Source organism: Egretta garzetta, unplaced genomic scaffold (assembly GCF_000687185.1).
Source record: "Egretta garzetta isolate BGI_Z169 unplaced genomic scaffold, ASM68718v1 scaffold557, whole genome shotgun sequence".
Classification (NCBI taxonomy): Eukaryota; Metazoa; Chordata; class Aves; order Pelecaniformes; family Ardeidae; genus Egretta; species Egretta garzetta.
In genome coordinates, this window is record NW_009260264.1 from 816,212 (window position 1) to 831,537 (window position 15,326).

At 38.5% G+C, this 15,326-nt stretch overlaps 1 protein-coding gene across 2 annotated transcripts in view; it reads right to left on the minus strand.

The window, feature by feature from the left end:
* FRYL (FRY like transcription coactivator) overlaps nucleotides 1-15,326 on the minus strand; it is a 156,395-nt gene that overhangs the window by 95,474 nt on the left and 45,595 nt on the right. For both annotated transcript variants that reach the window (XM_035897671.1, XM_035897670.1), the window contains one exon: nucleotides 4,221-4,420. In XM_035897671.1, coding sequence (XP_035753564.1) covers nucleotides 4,221-4,340 — 120 coding nt within the window. In that variant the 5' untranslated portion in view covers nucleotides 4,341-4,420. Of the gene's footprint in view, nucleotides 1-4,220; nucleotides 4,421-15,326 lie in introns of those variants that run through there.

Genomic DNA, 15,326 nt, shown 5'->3' on the forward strand with positions numbered 1-15,326 from the left:
TCCTTATATCTAGTCTAAACCTACCCTGGTTTAGTTTAAAACCATTACCCCTTGTCCTGTCACAGCTGGCCCTACTAAAAAGATTTTCCCCATCTTTCCTATAGGCCCCCTTTAGGTATTGAAAGGCCGTAATCAGGTCTCCCCACAGCCTTCTTTTTTCCAGGCTGAACAAGCCCAACTCTTTCAGACTGTCCTCATAGGAGAAGTGCTCCAGCCCTCGGATCATTTTTGTGGCCTCCTCTGGACCCACTCCAACACTTCCATGTCCTTCTTGTGCTGAGGGCTCCAGAGCTGGACGCAGCACTCCAGCTGAGGTCTCACCAGAGCAGAGTAGAGGGGCAGAATCACCTCCCTCGACCTGCTGGCCACGCTTCTCCCAGTGCAGCCCAGAGTACGGTTGGCCTTCTGGGCTGCCAGCGCACATTGCCGGCTCATGTCCAGCTTTTCATCCACCAGCACCCCCAAATAATACTACAGAAGATTTAGAAGAATTGATTTAAAAACAAGGTAGTTTAATTTAATTTACCCACTAAAAGGATGATCTTCCTTCCTGTGGTTACACTCACTACTTGAAACTTATTTTAAACATTTGCAGGGCAGAGAACTCTTAATTAAATCAGTGGAAGGAAACTACTTCATTACTCACTGAGTATCCTAAGTAAATTCACAGCCAGAGAAATCATTTAGTTACTTTTTGAAAATCACAAGTCAGTTACTCATAGATGACACTCATCTGGCCAAACAGTACCATCCCCTCACCCTCTGGTGCCATCTTGACCTGAAGCTGCTATTTTTTAAAAGTTGGGAATTTTTTTTTAATTAACTTTTGCTCTCCTGCTGACACGTTTATCTTTTAAGTTTTAAAAAAGTGTCTAGCTCCTAATTTTAGTTGGTCTGGCTCCAAATTCTCTCCAGCAGCTTCATCCAGCAGCCCGGCTTCATCTAAGACATTAAAGATTTATGTAACACTATATATATTCTCCACATAAACTTTATTATTTGTAGCCCAGTCATCCCACAAAATCAAATCACACTAAAGTAATAAAGGGCTTTCCTCTCTTCCTGTAAAGCCTTTTCTCCAATCTCAGTCAGCACCATTGCTGTGCCCCTTCAGCCTTTTACCTTTCTTTTTAAATGTCATATGCTAGAACTGAATATTCAGTATTTATATCGAATACTATGTACAAAACCAAAACCACTTCAGTACCTTAGCACTTCATTTCATTCAGACACTCAAGGACTCCATTTCACCTCTTTGTATTACACAGGCCCAGGTTGTTGCACTTCTCCACAGCTTCTAGCACCCCTCTTAAATTGCTGATTTTCTATATAGTCCTTCCTTCCCATTAGTATAAAATAAGGAATGTTGGCTATATGTGCAAATTTACATGTGACTGCATTAAAATATGTTGTTTAAAGGAATTTAATTTAGCAAATGAACCCAGACAGAATTGTTAAAAAGACTTTCACAAATGACTACTCCACTAATTTATCATTTCATATTTTACCCCAAAGCATACTGTATACACACATAATAACAATTTCAGAATCTTAGTAAAAGATCCTGACTAATGCAGACCATCATGCCATCACCATAGAACCTCACCAGAAAAAAGAGCTGGGAATCACTTTTCTTTGAAAAGTGCATTATTTCATTAGTTTAATGGGTTTTCTAACTTTGAACCTGGTGAGATGTTTCAATTTTGTACGATTAACAGATTTTAAAACATTTAGCAGTTAACAGCATGGCAGGGAGATGCCTGGGACTGTTGTCGGAGCAATTATTTTATCTGATTTAGGGACAAGTTTTGCAGCACAAGTGAGCTGCAGGGCTATTATATTTACCTTGCTACCAGCATTTTGGTCAGGAGATTTAACTCCACACTAGCTGCATCCACAGGAAAAGCCCTCTTCGGCATATCTAAATCACAGGCAGCCTATGTCATTCTGGCCAGGCGCTACCCTCCCTGTACGTTTAGCAGATGAATGGAAAAAGGGGCCAAGGGAACAGCATCCGCAGCAGTAGGCACGCAGACCACTCCGAGTGGAGCTACCTGCTTTTCCAGCCACAGCATCGCCACCCCCAAAAGCTCTCCTCTCACTTCTTAAGCACGTACCCTTTGCCATTTGTGTGTCCCTTCTCCTACAAATGCTTCTGTGCTTTCTTATCAAACTCTCCTGAATACCTAACTCTTTTGGATGCCTATAAGGAAACAGACAAGTTATGTTTAAGTTGTAGGCTTGCCTGGTACATGAACACACACACATATACACACAACGTATACCTAAGTAGGTGTGTATAAAGTTGTTTCCTCAGCTTTTGATCTACTGCTTTTAGTTGAAGATGATCCAATCAGCGACACCACAGAACATGTTTAGCTCCCTTTTGTGTTCTTTTGGACTGCTGCTTGTAACATTTTCCCCACAGTTTCAAAACTGATGTCCAAGTGCTCACATGTGCCTTTTTCTATAATAGGGTCATTCACAGCAATAACTAACACTTCTGCAAGCAGAAGTTGCAAACAGAGGCCTTTCAATTTAGTTGACTTTCTAGTTATCATTTCAAATTATTTTACCTTTTGCCTGCAACTAAAAGAACTTGAAGATTTCAACACTCAAATTCATCACGTGTCAAATCTATTTTATGTCCTTGACCTATTTTGTCCAAGAGATGATATTGCAGAGATTTCAGCTCCCTGCATACATGTAAGGAACTAATAAAACTTTAAATTGCATTCAAACAAAATAATTGCATCTATTTAGAAATAAATATTAAGTGTATGTTGCAGGGAGCATTCCCGGCTGAAAAACGTGGAAAACATCTTATTGTGCTGTAGCTATAATGCAAGGATTTCTGTCAATTCCGTCTGTACATTATACTCTAAGAAGAAGAAAGGAGCAGAAAGAAGCACCCCTATGCAAAAGCAAGTAGGTAAATATTAGGGAGAGAACAGCAGTAAGAGGAAGAGACAGTGAAAGGAGCTGGCATGCAGTGGGTGGCAGCAGGTGTTGACATACAAAGGAGAAATGGAGACTCAAGCACGTGTCCTTCCAACACCAAGATCAGGCCTACTTTCTCAGAGGGGTGACCAGTGAATGAAGGAACAAACAAATTCTTTTAGGAACTGCTGAAGTATGATGGTTAGAAGGAAGAGAAACATCTGAATTAAGACTGCCACCATATGCTCAGTTCAACAAGTTAAACACAGCTTACTGTAAAGTTCATTCTACGTAGTCATATATTGCTCTTCCACGAGCATCTGTGTTGCATCTTGTGTACACAGGACGACTATGCGATTGCAGCAAATTTGTAACAAAGGTGTGCATCTCTTCTGTTTCTTGTAAGCTTTGAGAGGCATGTAGGAAACCAGGCAGGACAATATGGTATGGATAAACTTATTTTTATAGCTTTTACAGCTATTTGGAGGAAATGGGACACCTAGAACAACAGTTTACTTGATAGCATGCCCATAATATAGCATAATCTTGACATCATGCCTTGGGCATAGAAAAGTCATGATTACCTGCCACTAGGTCATGTGTTGAGACTGGAGGGTGCATTTGCATTTCTCATAGAACATCAGGATGGTAACTCACTTGTGTAAAAAAACCCCAAACCCCACACCTTAAAGGAGTACTAATACTAACTCATAGCTCAAACAACCTACCAAAAAAAAGAAATCCACAACTCACAACTGAGTGGAATTTCCAAGTTTAAAAAAAATCCATTTATTTCAAGATCATGAGGTCTGGAACACCAACAGAATTTTGCATTTTGCCTAACCTGCAATGTGTACGGGCTTCTATATTATTCCAGGTGTTAGTGTCATTACTTGGGAAAACAAACTAAATACATCTTTTCTTGAAAGTATATTGTCAAAGTATTATTTCAAAGAAACATCAGCAGAAAACACTTTGCAGTGTTAATGAAGGAACATTTTTTGTTGCCACAATTTCCTTTTGTGATTTGACAGAACTTATGAATACTAAGAGGTCTTATTTCCAGTAACCACTACATTACAGTTTTAACGGAAGTCAATAAAACATAATCCAGGTATCAACCCTGTTTGCAGATGCCTATTTATTCTTGAAGTAATCCCTTTGAAAAGTCAACAGTCTCTGGGGATGTTTTTTTCAGTAACCAGGCATATGATAAATCAGCCTATTTTACAAAAAAAGCAGGACCATTTAAAGGGATACTATGAAAAAAAAGGACTCACCAAAGGTTCAGCCATTACAACTTCAATTTTCTTTTCAGCTTGAACAGCAAATTCAGCAAAGAGGCTTTTGATGACATACTCGCCAGGTTTGACATCTGGATCAATAGTAATGTTAGACATGATGATGCCTCTCTTTTCCCAGGTGGAAACAACACTTGGAGAAACTCTGCGTTTATTTACTCTGCTGGGTGGTGTAGAGGCTGTGGAAAAAAAGAAAAATGAAGAACGGTAAAGCAGAGCTTCTAAACACAGTACCTGTCACTTCTTTACTTTCCCTCTGAACACAACTGTATGATGATCATTATAGAGTTCAGAGTTTTTAATAGCTGGTATCTTCAGCATGACCAAAAATCAAAAGGTTCCATTTAAAAGCTTATCTCCCTATACTGTGAAAGGCATCTGCTCGATACAATTTTTAGAAATAGTCTATGAAGTTCAAGTTTCTACTTGGTGTCCAAATATCTTCAAGAAAAATATGTCCTTGGCACCTCTTGGCACTTTTTGTCAGTAAGCTGATTCTTTTAACAAGAACGCAAACCCTTTCTAGACATGTCATGCTAACTGTTTTTCTCTACTCTCTAGTCACAAATCTGAAAGACTTGTTCCTTATTAGAAATATTAACTAATTGATCAATATGAATAATGCTGGATATATTAGTCTCCCTCTCTTAAGGATTAGGGCTTTCACTATCATACTGAAATTGTCATATACTAAGTTTAGATATATTTATCTGCCTTTAATTTTTTTTTTCCTTAAGCACTCAAAACCATTTCTTTATTATCACAGCTGCCACCCAGTGTGAATTGCAATACAGAAAATCAGGAATCAGAACTCACTCGTACATGAGTTTAACACACACATAACAATTAGAGTAAATAAATAGAATTCTGGTCTTGCACACTATAAATCAAAATAACTATTGACATCTCTAATGATGCCACAGATCTACTCAGAAAGGTCTGATACTTCTCTAGTGTATTCCACAATTGCAGACATTATTTTTTTATTGGTATTAGGAATTGATATTAAGAATTCTTACCTATTAAGATTTTATTTTCCTAAGACAGTTATATAAGAGGAGCCTGGTCTCAGTCTATTTTATTGTATTACATATCGTGATTTGTTCAAGTAAGCTTCCTTAATGCTTTTGCAGTTAAAGTGTGAGGAGATGCACTTGGCCAGTTTTGAGGAACTTGTACATGTGCAATTCCTATTGATTAAATATTATCCCCAATTTTTACTCAAACATTTTTTTCAATGTTCAACTCATTCATGAATATACTGGTTGCCATGGAGACCAAACCTTTGGTACTTCACTTTGCATCTTCCAAAGTCTGAGTCTCAGCCGTTCATAATTTCTTCTATCACTTCAGAAAGCTGCATTTTACATAACTCAGACTTCCTCAACTTTCACAGAAAGTTTTCATTTATCAAACATATTACTGAAATGAACAACATTTCAGAATGAATGAAAACAGAACAGCCACAACTACCTTAGCCTCTAATCAAAATGGAAGGCTACCTTGCATAACGTTGGGAGGACTACATATGACCTATGCTTTTTCCCCTAGGTATTTTTTGTACAAACTTGCTGTTTAGTTGGAGTAATGCTTATTTTTTCCTGTACGTAAATTGCAGTATGCAGTCTTCAAGGCTGGAAGGAGGCTGGAAGGATTTGTCAAGGTCACAGAGCTGAGTTCCCAGCAACCAGGGGCAACACCAGAATGACACGCATGCACACCACATGCCATAAAGCATTTCTGAACATCCTCTAATGCTTTGATCCAGCACTCTGATCTCGGTAACAGAGGCCCTAAAAGGCACAGAAGAGCATGTGCCACACAGTGCAGGCAGTGGGAGACCAAAGATACTGCCATGTTCTAGATCCCTATGGTGAAAGTTCGCTACATGAAAGTGCATAAAAGTGTGAGGAAACAGACAAAGTGCATGCTGCAAAGAAAGGTAACAACCCAAAATACCAGACTTGAAAGAAAAATTCTTTCTTATCCTGTATCTAATGATTGGCTTGTCCCTCGGTACAGAAGCATAAACGTGTCAGGTGCTTTAAAAAAGATTTCATTTCTTTACAATGTCTACATTCTCCAGTATCCATGCTCTTGTCACTCTTAAGCCCTGATGCTTCCAAAGGCAGCCCAGGAAATGAGAGAGATGCTTTATGTGTCAAGGACGATAGCACAGAGGGGCTTGAGGAGAGAAGATGCGAAAAGAAGGACTATATCCTTGCTAGCCACAGTAGGTAACAAACAGAAACACCAAGATTGACAAAACAGAAAAATGCTGCTACACACAGATTTTGAACAACTCTCATATCCACCTGCAGATGAACAAGATAAAAAAATGAATTACCTAAGGTCTCCTAACAGATACCACACATTGCTAAGTAAACAGCTGCTTCTATCCTACATAGAGTTTCTAAGAAAGCTAAAGCTTTGTTCCACTCAACAGACAAACTGGATTCTATTATTCTAAATCACTTACTGAAGCTAGCAGACTGGAAAGAAATGAGAAGTTTAAATCTCCTTTTGAACATCATTAGCTGTGTTGCGTCAGAAGAAATTTAGCAAAGCAGCTGCTTTGGCTCCTTCTAGACTTACCTACTGGAGTGTGCCACAATCCCCATGTTATCAGGACTAAGGATTTATGGGAACATGCCACAGCTCCGGTCCAGTCCAAGCTCCTGAGTAATGAGAAGCTGGTACTCAGCCAGCTCTTGTCTCTCTATAGGGAAACTGAGAAGGACTAATGTGCTCCTTAACCCAGAACTACATTTAGATTTGCTTTATGTAGACAAGTCTTAATAGCGTGTTTACACAACACATTTCTGTCTCCAGTTTTCAAAAGATTGCCTTAGAAGGCCCATGTCATTCAAGAATGGGGAAAACTAATCCTCAGTAAGAGACCGTCCTAGTCTGTTAACTTTCAAAGCTACAAGACAGCTTCTCTCACTAAGAATGAAACCCCAAGGCTGATCTAAATGCTGGCATACTGCAGGCAAATGCTCCCCCCAGACTCATGCAACAACATAGGAAATCAACTCAAAATGGGTAAACTGGACAAAAATCCAACCCTAGCAAGAAAAAAAAGAAGCAACTGGACTGGACTACAACCAGACCAGCTCCCAGAAGCGTTGCAGAAAATTTCAATGCCAGGCAGAGGGCATGACCATGAAGCCAGGGGAATGTGGTACCAGGACTGCCTTACATCAGCCTGTAATGCCAGGGACCCCGCTCCTTGGCTACAGTTTCACACAGCCCCCTTCAGATGGCTTCAGCTGCAGCGCTGTCAAAGGATGCAATCCCTCCCAGCCAGCTGTCTCCTTCCCTGTACCATTCTCCGCCTGTGCAAGCAAACACAAATGTGCAGCTGCGTGAACTGAACTGGAAAAGCAGCATACGTATTAATTTTTTTCCCCAGGTTAATTTTGACACAATCAGTTGTCCAATTTGCTGGCCACATGACCGTACATAATGCTTGGGGCCAGCACAAAGAGGAGAGTCAGTGCAGGGACAGCACTTGCCTTTTCACTCTTCCAGCAGCAAAGCAGAGTTAAGGCTACCCCATGGTCGCACATGTTACTAATCTCTGTGGTGATGTGTGCAAACTCTTCAGTTGGTAATAAACCCTCCCAAAAAACCAAGGGGAAAATGTCAAACTGAAGCAATTATAAAGACTGCCATGAGAGGATTACAAATATCTTAGTTTTGCTGAAATGCCAGCATATTCAAAAAGCAGAATAAACGACTAGGATTTGCTTTCATCTATGAACCTGCTGAGGACTAATTCATGTCAGCGTTAACAACTCTTGCCTTGTATATGACAATGTGCGTGGTTTTATCTGCCATTAAGCACACACAGAAAAAAACCCACATAGGAGGGAAAAAGGGGAGGGACTGTGTTTAGTAAGAAGCTATATAGTAGTTCCTTAAAGAAAATTCAAAATCTATTACCGGATTCCTTAACTAGGTCAAACATTATTATCTGCTATAATTATGTTCAGTGGGATTCATTTACTCATAAACTTGCAATCGATAACACTGTAAGAAGGGTCTACATGGATTTTAAATAGCATATTTAATGGAAAAAAAATCTCATTACAGGACAGGATTAAGTAATTCCTTTCTGCTATTCTTTGCCATCAAAGCATAAGCCATTCTCTGCTCTTAGCTGCCAGCAAAAATTTAAGTTTCAAACATTGTTTTGAAGCTTCAAAACATGGACCATTCTACAGAACTCCAGATGAAATGTGGAACCAAAAAAAATCATACCACTCACAACAGTTCAAAAACAAAAAACTACTTTCATAAATCCCTTGAAAACACTGAATGTTATTCACTTGAAACAATATCCTGTTTGTTTGCTCTGATGTGAGCCAGCGCTACGTGGGAAATCTGGGAGCTTGGGAGCAAGTGCCGTAGGGAATCTCTGTTAAACAGTATTGTTTGGTTGCTAGGGCCACACCAAATTGTTTGGATAGTTCCAAGGAACAGTAAAACAATACAAAGAATAATTAGACAGACAACATACTCCTAGGTCAAAGGGCAATACGCCCTGATGTATGCTAAATTAGAAACAAAGTTGGTTCACGTTAAACACAAGCGTCCAGAACTGGGAAAGGTTACCTAATACCCAAGTTGATATTAAAGAATGCTATTTTTATCATCCCGCTTCTCTCGGTATAGCCCAAACGCATCGAGTATTAGAGGATGTAAGTAGTGTCCTATTTACCAACAAGATTATTCGCTATTCAAACATACAAAGCAGGTACCAAAAGGTAACAAACGCTCCGCAGCCTGTGAACACTTCATGAGTGCATTTTGCTTCACGGCTAATAGTAAATGATGATTTTTAGCTTTCATACACTTCTTTTGGTACTACTTTACACTTAGCCGAGTGTTGACACATCGTATGTTCTTTAAACAGTACTTTCTATGTTTTTCACGTCTTTTCCCTTAACAGAAATTTGCTTTCAGTTACTGCTGTTTCTCAGGAAGTTGGAATGGTCAGACTGAAGCAAAACCCTCATCAGGTATCTCCCCCTCTTTCAAGATCCCTGAAAATACATCTAGAATTACTTTACTTATTTTAATTAAGGTATCCAACTATAACACAAGGATACGCAACACACTTTTGAGAGGGCCTCCATAGTTTTCATCAAGCAGATCATATTCTTGGTTGCTATTTTTAAGTTCATTGCTAAGGTAGTAAATCATTTTACACAGCTTACATTTAATGATTAAGCTTTTTATTGTTATTTTTGCAGCATATGTTAACACCACAGGTACTTTAAGTTTCCTGTGATACTTGTTGCAGAACAGGCTTGGATGTCCAACTGACAATATGAAAAATTCCCAAAGATTGGAAATAGTATGTGTGGTTACTTAAAGGAATTTTAATTAAGCTCCTTGTCTTGTACTCTGATAAACATCTAGAACATTTCATCCTACCTCACAGAAGTGTTATTAACATACATGGAAACATATCTGTAACAATTGTTAGTGTTCCATAGCAACAGATCTCCAGTTATTTTACTAAAGGAATCATTATGTTTTCCTAATAAGGATGTCAATGCTCATAAGAGATGGCAACCTATTCAGTATCATCCCAACAAATTATGAAGAGAGCCAAAAAGTTAAACCTAGGTTTCCTGTGTCCCAAACCAGCACTTTGTTTTCTAGAGCAGACGACTTCTTCAATAACCTAGTCATTATTTCACAATTCTACAATTCCTGTAGACCATCAGGTTTCTATTGTTTCCAAAGTCTCCTTACTCATATCAGTGAAAAAACCTCATTATTTGAATAAGAGAAATGGTGAACTTCTTTATGAAGACAATGAAATTCAACATACACTGCTCTAATAACAGATGCACATTCCAAATCTTAGCCTCCAGTCTTTAGACAAATATAAAGAAAGAGCCATTCTTCACTTAAATCTCAGTTTTGCTTTCAGAGTAGCGATGGGAGGATGCAGTTGCTATTAATTTAGCCAGCTGGTTTACCTGGGTTGCCAAAGCATGTGACAGCACAGCAGACCAGCCGGGTCTACTTCACTGGTTTTTGTCCAAACTATGTACCACTGTCTGTAAGTTGGATTTATCACTGCCTTACTAGCTCAGGCTGTACTGAATCCCAGCTGATCTCATGCACAGCCAGCACCGCCGCACACGTGGCTCTGGCTGGTTCCTTGGTTCGCCGGCATCACACAAGTGCTGGAGTCAGCAGTCTTTGCAGAGATGGTGGACTCTTCTGCATTACGCTGCATTTATCCAGATTTTTCCATTTATTTCATTAATGCTCATTTACTGGCAAAATGTTACTAATTTTAAACTGTGCTAAAAGATTAAAGGGAAGAAATTACAAACTCGTAAAATATATACTTATTTTAACCACTTCAAGTTACATGTAAATGCTATTCCAATTTCTCAGTAATGCATATTATTCTCAATAATGTGCTTAGACGGACTAAGATAATAAGTTTCTGCTAGATGCCATTTTTTGAGGCATTCTTAAGATGCATTTTTTAAAAAGTACCTAATGAAAGTATTATTCTTGATACTGGCATGAAAACCTGAAAGTGAAGGAAGAGGCATAGCAGCCTCCTGACACCATCATCATGTCACTTTACAAGATAACATAAATAATGTGAATAAAATCTACAGCTGTTGCCAGTGAAATTATGTATCTATTAAGGGCCACTGACCACATAAATTTTCATAGATTGTGTTACCTAGGTATTCCTTTGCTTTACATAATATACGCCTACTGATCCCAAACACCACAGATACGAACACAATAGTTGAAACTGAAATCAGGCCAAACACAATATACATGGCCAAGGAAAAAAAAAATAAAAAAATCTGCTCTTTCTCCCGTATTTCTCGTAGAACACGACAGATACAAACACAATAGTTGAAACTGAAATCAGGCCAAATACAATATACATGGCCAAGGGAAAAAAAAAAAAAAATCTGCTCTTTCTCCCGTATTTCTCGTATCTTAGTCTGGATACATAGTTCCTGATGAACAAACATCCTATTATTTTCAATACAGACTACACAACTAATTCATCCAGTGACATGAGGTATGGCATTCTCTCTTCCTTCTCTGCATTGGCAGTATATGGTGACATTATCTTTGAAAAAAGTTTGACAAAGATCCACATGTCCAATTACACTACATGAACAGGCAAAGAAGAACTATTATCTCATTATATTATCTTTGAAAAAAGTTTGACAAAGATCGTGGCTCCACATGTCCAATTACACTCCATGAACAGGCAAAGAAGAACTATTATCTCATTAACAAGACACATGGACTAAGAGCCCAGGTGAAAAGAATTAAACCCACAGCAGTAGCTGGTACTTTTGTCATGCTTTTATGAAACACCACATGTTAATAAGCTGAATGGATCACCCACCTGTGAAGTAGAAACAGGCTTACAACTGGCTTAGTTCAGCAGTACGGTTCAGTGTAATGTTTGTAAAGCCAAGTCGAACCTTTCGGAGAGAGGAAGTTATACGTGTATTGATAACTTCCCCTCCATGTCTAAATCGGAACTTACATTTTACTTCTGCAATAGAAACACTTCCCTATTGACAATTTATCTAAGGAGCTTCAGATATGTTTATTGAAAAGGGGATCCTAGTAGAGAAGATGTTGCTTAAAACTGTGCTCACTATTGTCTACTGTACAAGTTCTTGATAAGAACCGAGGAGTTGCCTTGAGAACCAGCCAAAACCGACCCTGTAGTTTGGACAAGAGCCAAGGAGCAACTGAGTCTCCCCAAGAACAAGGGGTTACTAGCGGTGACGAAGAGGAGTCATCAGCCTTCATTGCCCACGACCCCCACGACCACCACCAGGAGACACTGCGCAAGCGCAGTTGGGAGGAGTTTATGGAAATGACTTCTTGGGGCTAATTTTAATACGAAGCGGGGACAAGTCATGCATATGTATAGGCATATTTGGGAATCTTATGTATATATAACACTTTGTAGCATAACTTCAAGGCAAGCTACCACACACGCACGCACAACTTTGGTGGGACTACCCCTCGTGCTGCCCAGCGCTGAATAAACATACCTACTTTACAATCTTACAGATTGTGGAGTCTGTTTTCTGCACGTCATTTATATTACATTTTAACTAAGCTCTGGAACAAAGAAACATATATGAATGCTGCATCAATAAACAAAAGATAAGTTTATTTCAACGAGTAGCTAATTAAGCATGTAGCTAAAATGTGAAGGATGCCCTGGGAGGGAATACAAAAAGGAAGGGAAAAGTTTTGGAGTGTATTGTGAGAACTGGTACTATGACAGCTGAGCTTTCATTTGGACTCAAAAAAACACAGAACAAAAACCTGACAGCAATCTTCCGAAGTTTTATCATACAAATCATTTTTGTACCCCCAACAAATATGAACATCCTTTCTTTATGTGAAGTTGACTCAACTAGGAGAGCAGCTGCCAACTTGTCTAGTTACAGGTACTCACATGAAGCTTGTTTTCTGCTTTCAAAGCCTCTGAAAACACAGGCAAGAAATTTAATCTTAGCTTCCTTCAAAATCCTCTGCTAGTAAATAGTAATAGAAACATTACCTCAGGCCAAAACAAAGACACAGCAGAAATTCTAAGGCATAAAATCTTAATCTGGCAATATCTAGTTTTCTAGGTATCTGGGCCAGATTACAATCCCTTAGCAGATACAGTCTTGCTGCTACAGATGATCCTCAGATTTGAAGTTCTGCCTCATAACTAGGTAGTTTGGTCCTTCCAAAGATTCAGTAGTCTTTTTCCCCACTGTTGTTAATATCTCTGACAATTTAATTCATAAGCTGTAATTTTTAGACTTTCATTTGGCATAATGCTTTCTAGAAATCTAACCAAAGAGACTCCTGCAAGGGAGAAAGCAAGAAGAGAAATATGCTTTGGTAACATTGCCTCAAACTTAAAAGTGCTGGGTTTTGTTATTTAAAAAACAAACAAGCAAACACCAATTTAAGTTTAGAAGAAAATTTCTCCTCCATCTTTTCTACACCTATGAACATGGTCTGAGATGTATGAAGTCAGTCCCCTATGTGTCAAACACAGACAAGTCCTTGAAAGGTATCTCTCCCCCTTCTAAACTCTCCACCACCAAAATCTTCTGGAGACTTTTTGCTATATTCTCAGCCACACAGCACCTTTCACCCTTTTTTGTACTAATATTCAGACACTTTTTGAGGAATTGCTGTGAAGACAAGAAATTCTTCTTGCCTAGATGCTTGAATGGCTGAGCAAATTCTAACCAGCAAATATTCCAGTCCCTGTACGGGACTTCACGTCCTGCAGTCTCTTCCCTACTTCATTTTGAGAAGTCTCAAAGCAAAATAGACATATTATTTCTTCCCTGAAACTCTAGAACAGACAGAAAGATAAAATAGATAAGAAAGATAAAATGAGGAAAATGGCTTTTAAAAAATTTTTTTTGCCTAAGCTCAGATACATGAAAAGAGAGAAACTGGGCTACAAATTTCCCCAAGTAAATCCTACTGGTTTTGCCACTTCTTAAATAAGGACTATGCTCGCCATTCCTCTTACATAGGTGAGAAGTAGCAATCTGGCAGAGCCACCTTTCTAAATCTCTCATCTGTGGAAAGGAGCACCACTCATGAATTGCAGAATACCAGCTTAAGTGTTTATCCCTGAGCAAAGCTTTCTTTCTGGGTTAAAAAAAAAAAAAAATCACAGCAATCCTTAAAAATTGTTAGCAGAGTAACACATTATCCTCATACCGTATATAGAGAACCTGCTTCTATAGAGAATTGTGACTGAACAGGACAAACAACAGCCATGTGTATCACATACAATCACCTAAATCAGATGGGTGGGTATTATATATCTATGGAAGGTAGAAAACACAAATACTTTTATTAATAAATTTACTGGTTGTAAAAGAGGTCAGATCTGACATTCAGGGCAGTGTCAGGACATCCAGGGCAGCCAGTCAGAAACAGACGCTTAGTCATTGCTGGGTTCACTCTATCCACTGAGAATGTCAGACTCAAGAGCAGCAAAGGCTGCTACAAGCTACAGTCTCAAAGATAAAGCTCACCTGATAATCTCATGCTATGTAATTCTAATTTAGTATGGGGTGGCAGGGCAGAATTTCCCATCTATGGTACAAGCAACTACCTTTGCAAACAAGAAATTTAAAATTAAATTTTAAAAAATCATCACTAAGAAGTACACAAGACCAACTTCACATACTTATATTTTAAAAAATCCTTAACAACATAACAGCTAGGACATAGATGGGAAATAGTGTCTGAAATTGCTACAAGCATATGCAAGAAGTAGTAAAACTCATTATGTGAATCACTTTACAGAGCCTTCTATGGTAGACCAGGCGCATAGATTATTATCAGACAGGGAAAAAAAGACAAAATTTAACAATAATTTTGATAGCACAAGATGCCAAAAGACCAAACCATACACACTGGAAAACAATGTGATAAAGCACACAAATTGGAGGAGGAAGAGGATATCGGTTTGAACTCAGTTGTCTCAAGTCCTGCCCAGTCATCCTTGATTACGGCACACCATCAGGAAATCCTGACCATTAAAGTGTCAGACCATTAAAAATGTAGTTTATGTAATTCCTTTTCTAGAACAACTGCCAGAATAGAAAACCTCTTCTTTCTTTGATTAAAAATCGTATGTTGAGTTTCACAGAAACCTTCACTTAGAAAGACATCAAATTTATTTCATAGAATACTTCCAAACTGCTAATATATTTAACATACTTTGCTTCACTGTCAGAAAGCTGTTTTCATGCAATATCAGCTTAAAAGAATATAAAGGATAAGTGTCTTTCACCTGTCCATGATCTAGAACACAATCCATCACATATGGAAGTAGGATAATGGCAGGAATGTACAGGTTCCAGGCTATAAGTTAAATTCCCAATCATAACTTTCAATTCACTTTAAAGCTGCATATATAATAAAGCAAGTTAAGACTTAATATACGAATTTGTGATGGAAAACAGTTCTGTAATCAAGTTGCAAACTTATCAAAGAAAAGATACCACTCCAAGCACGTTA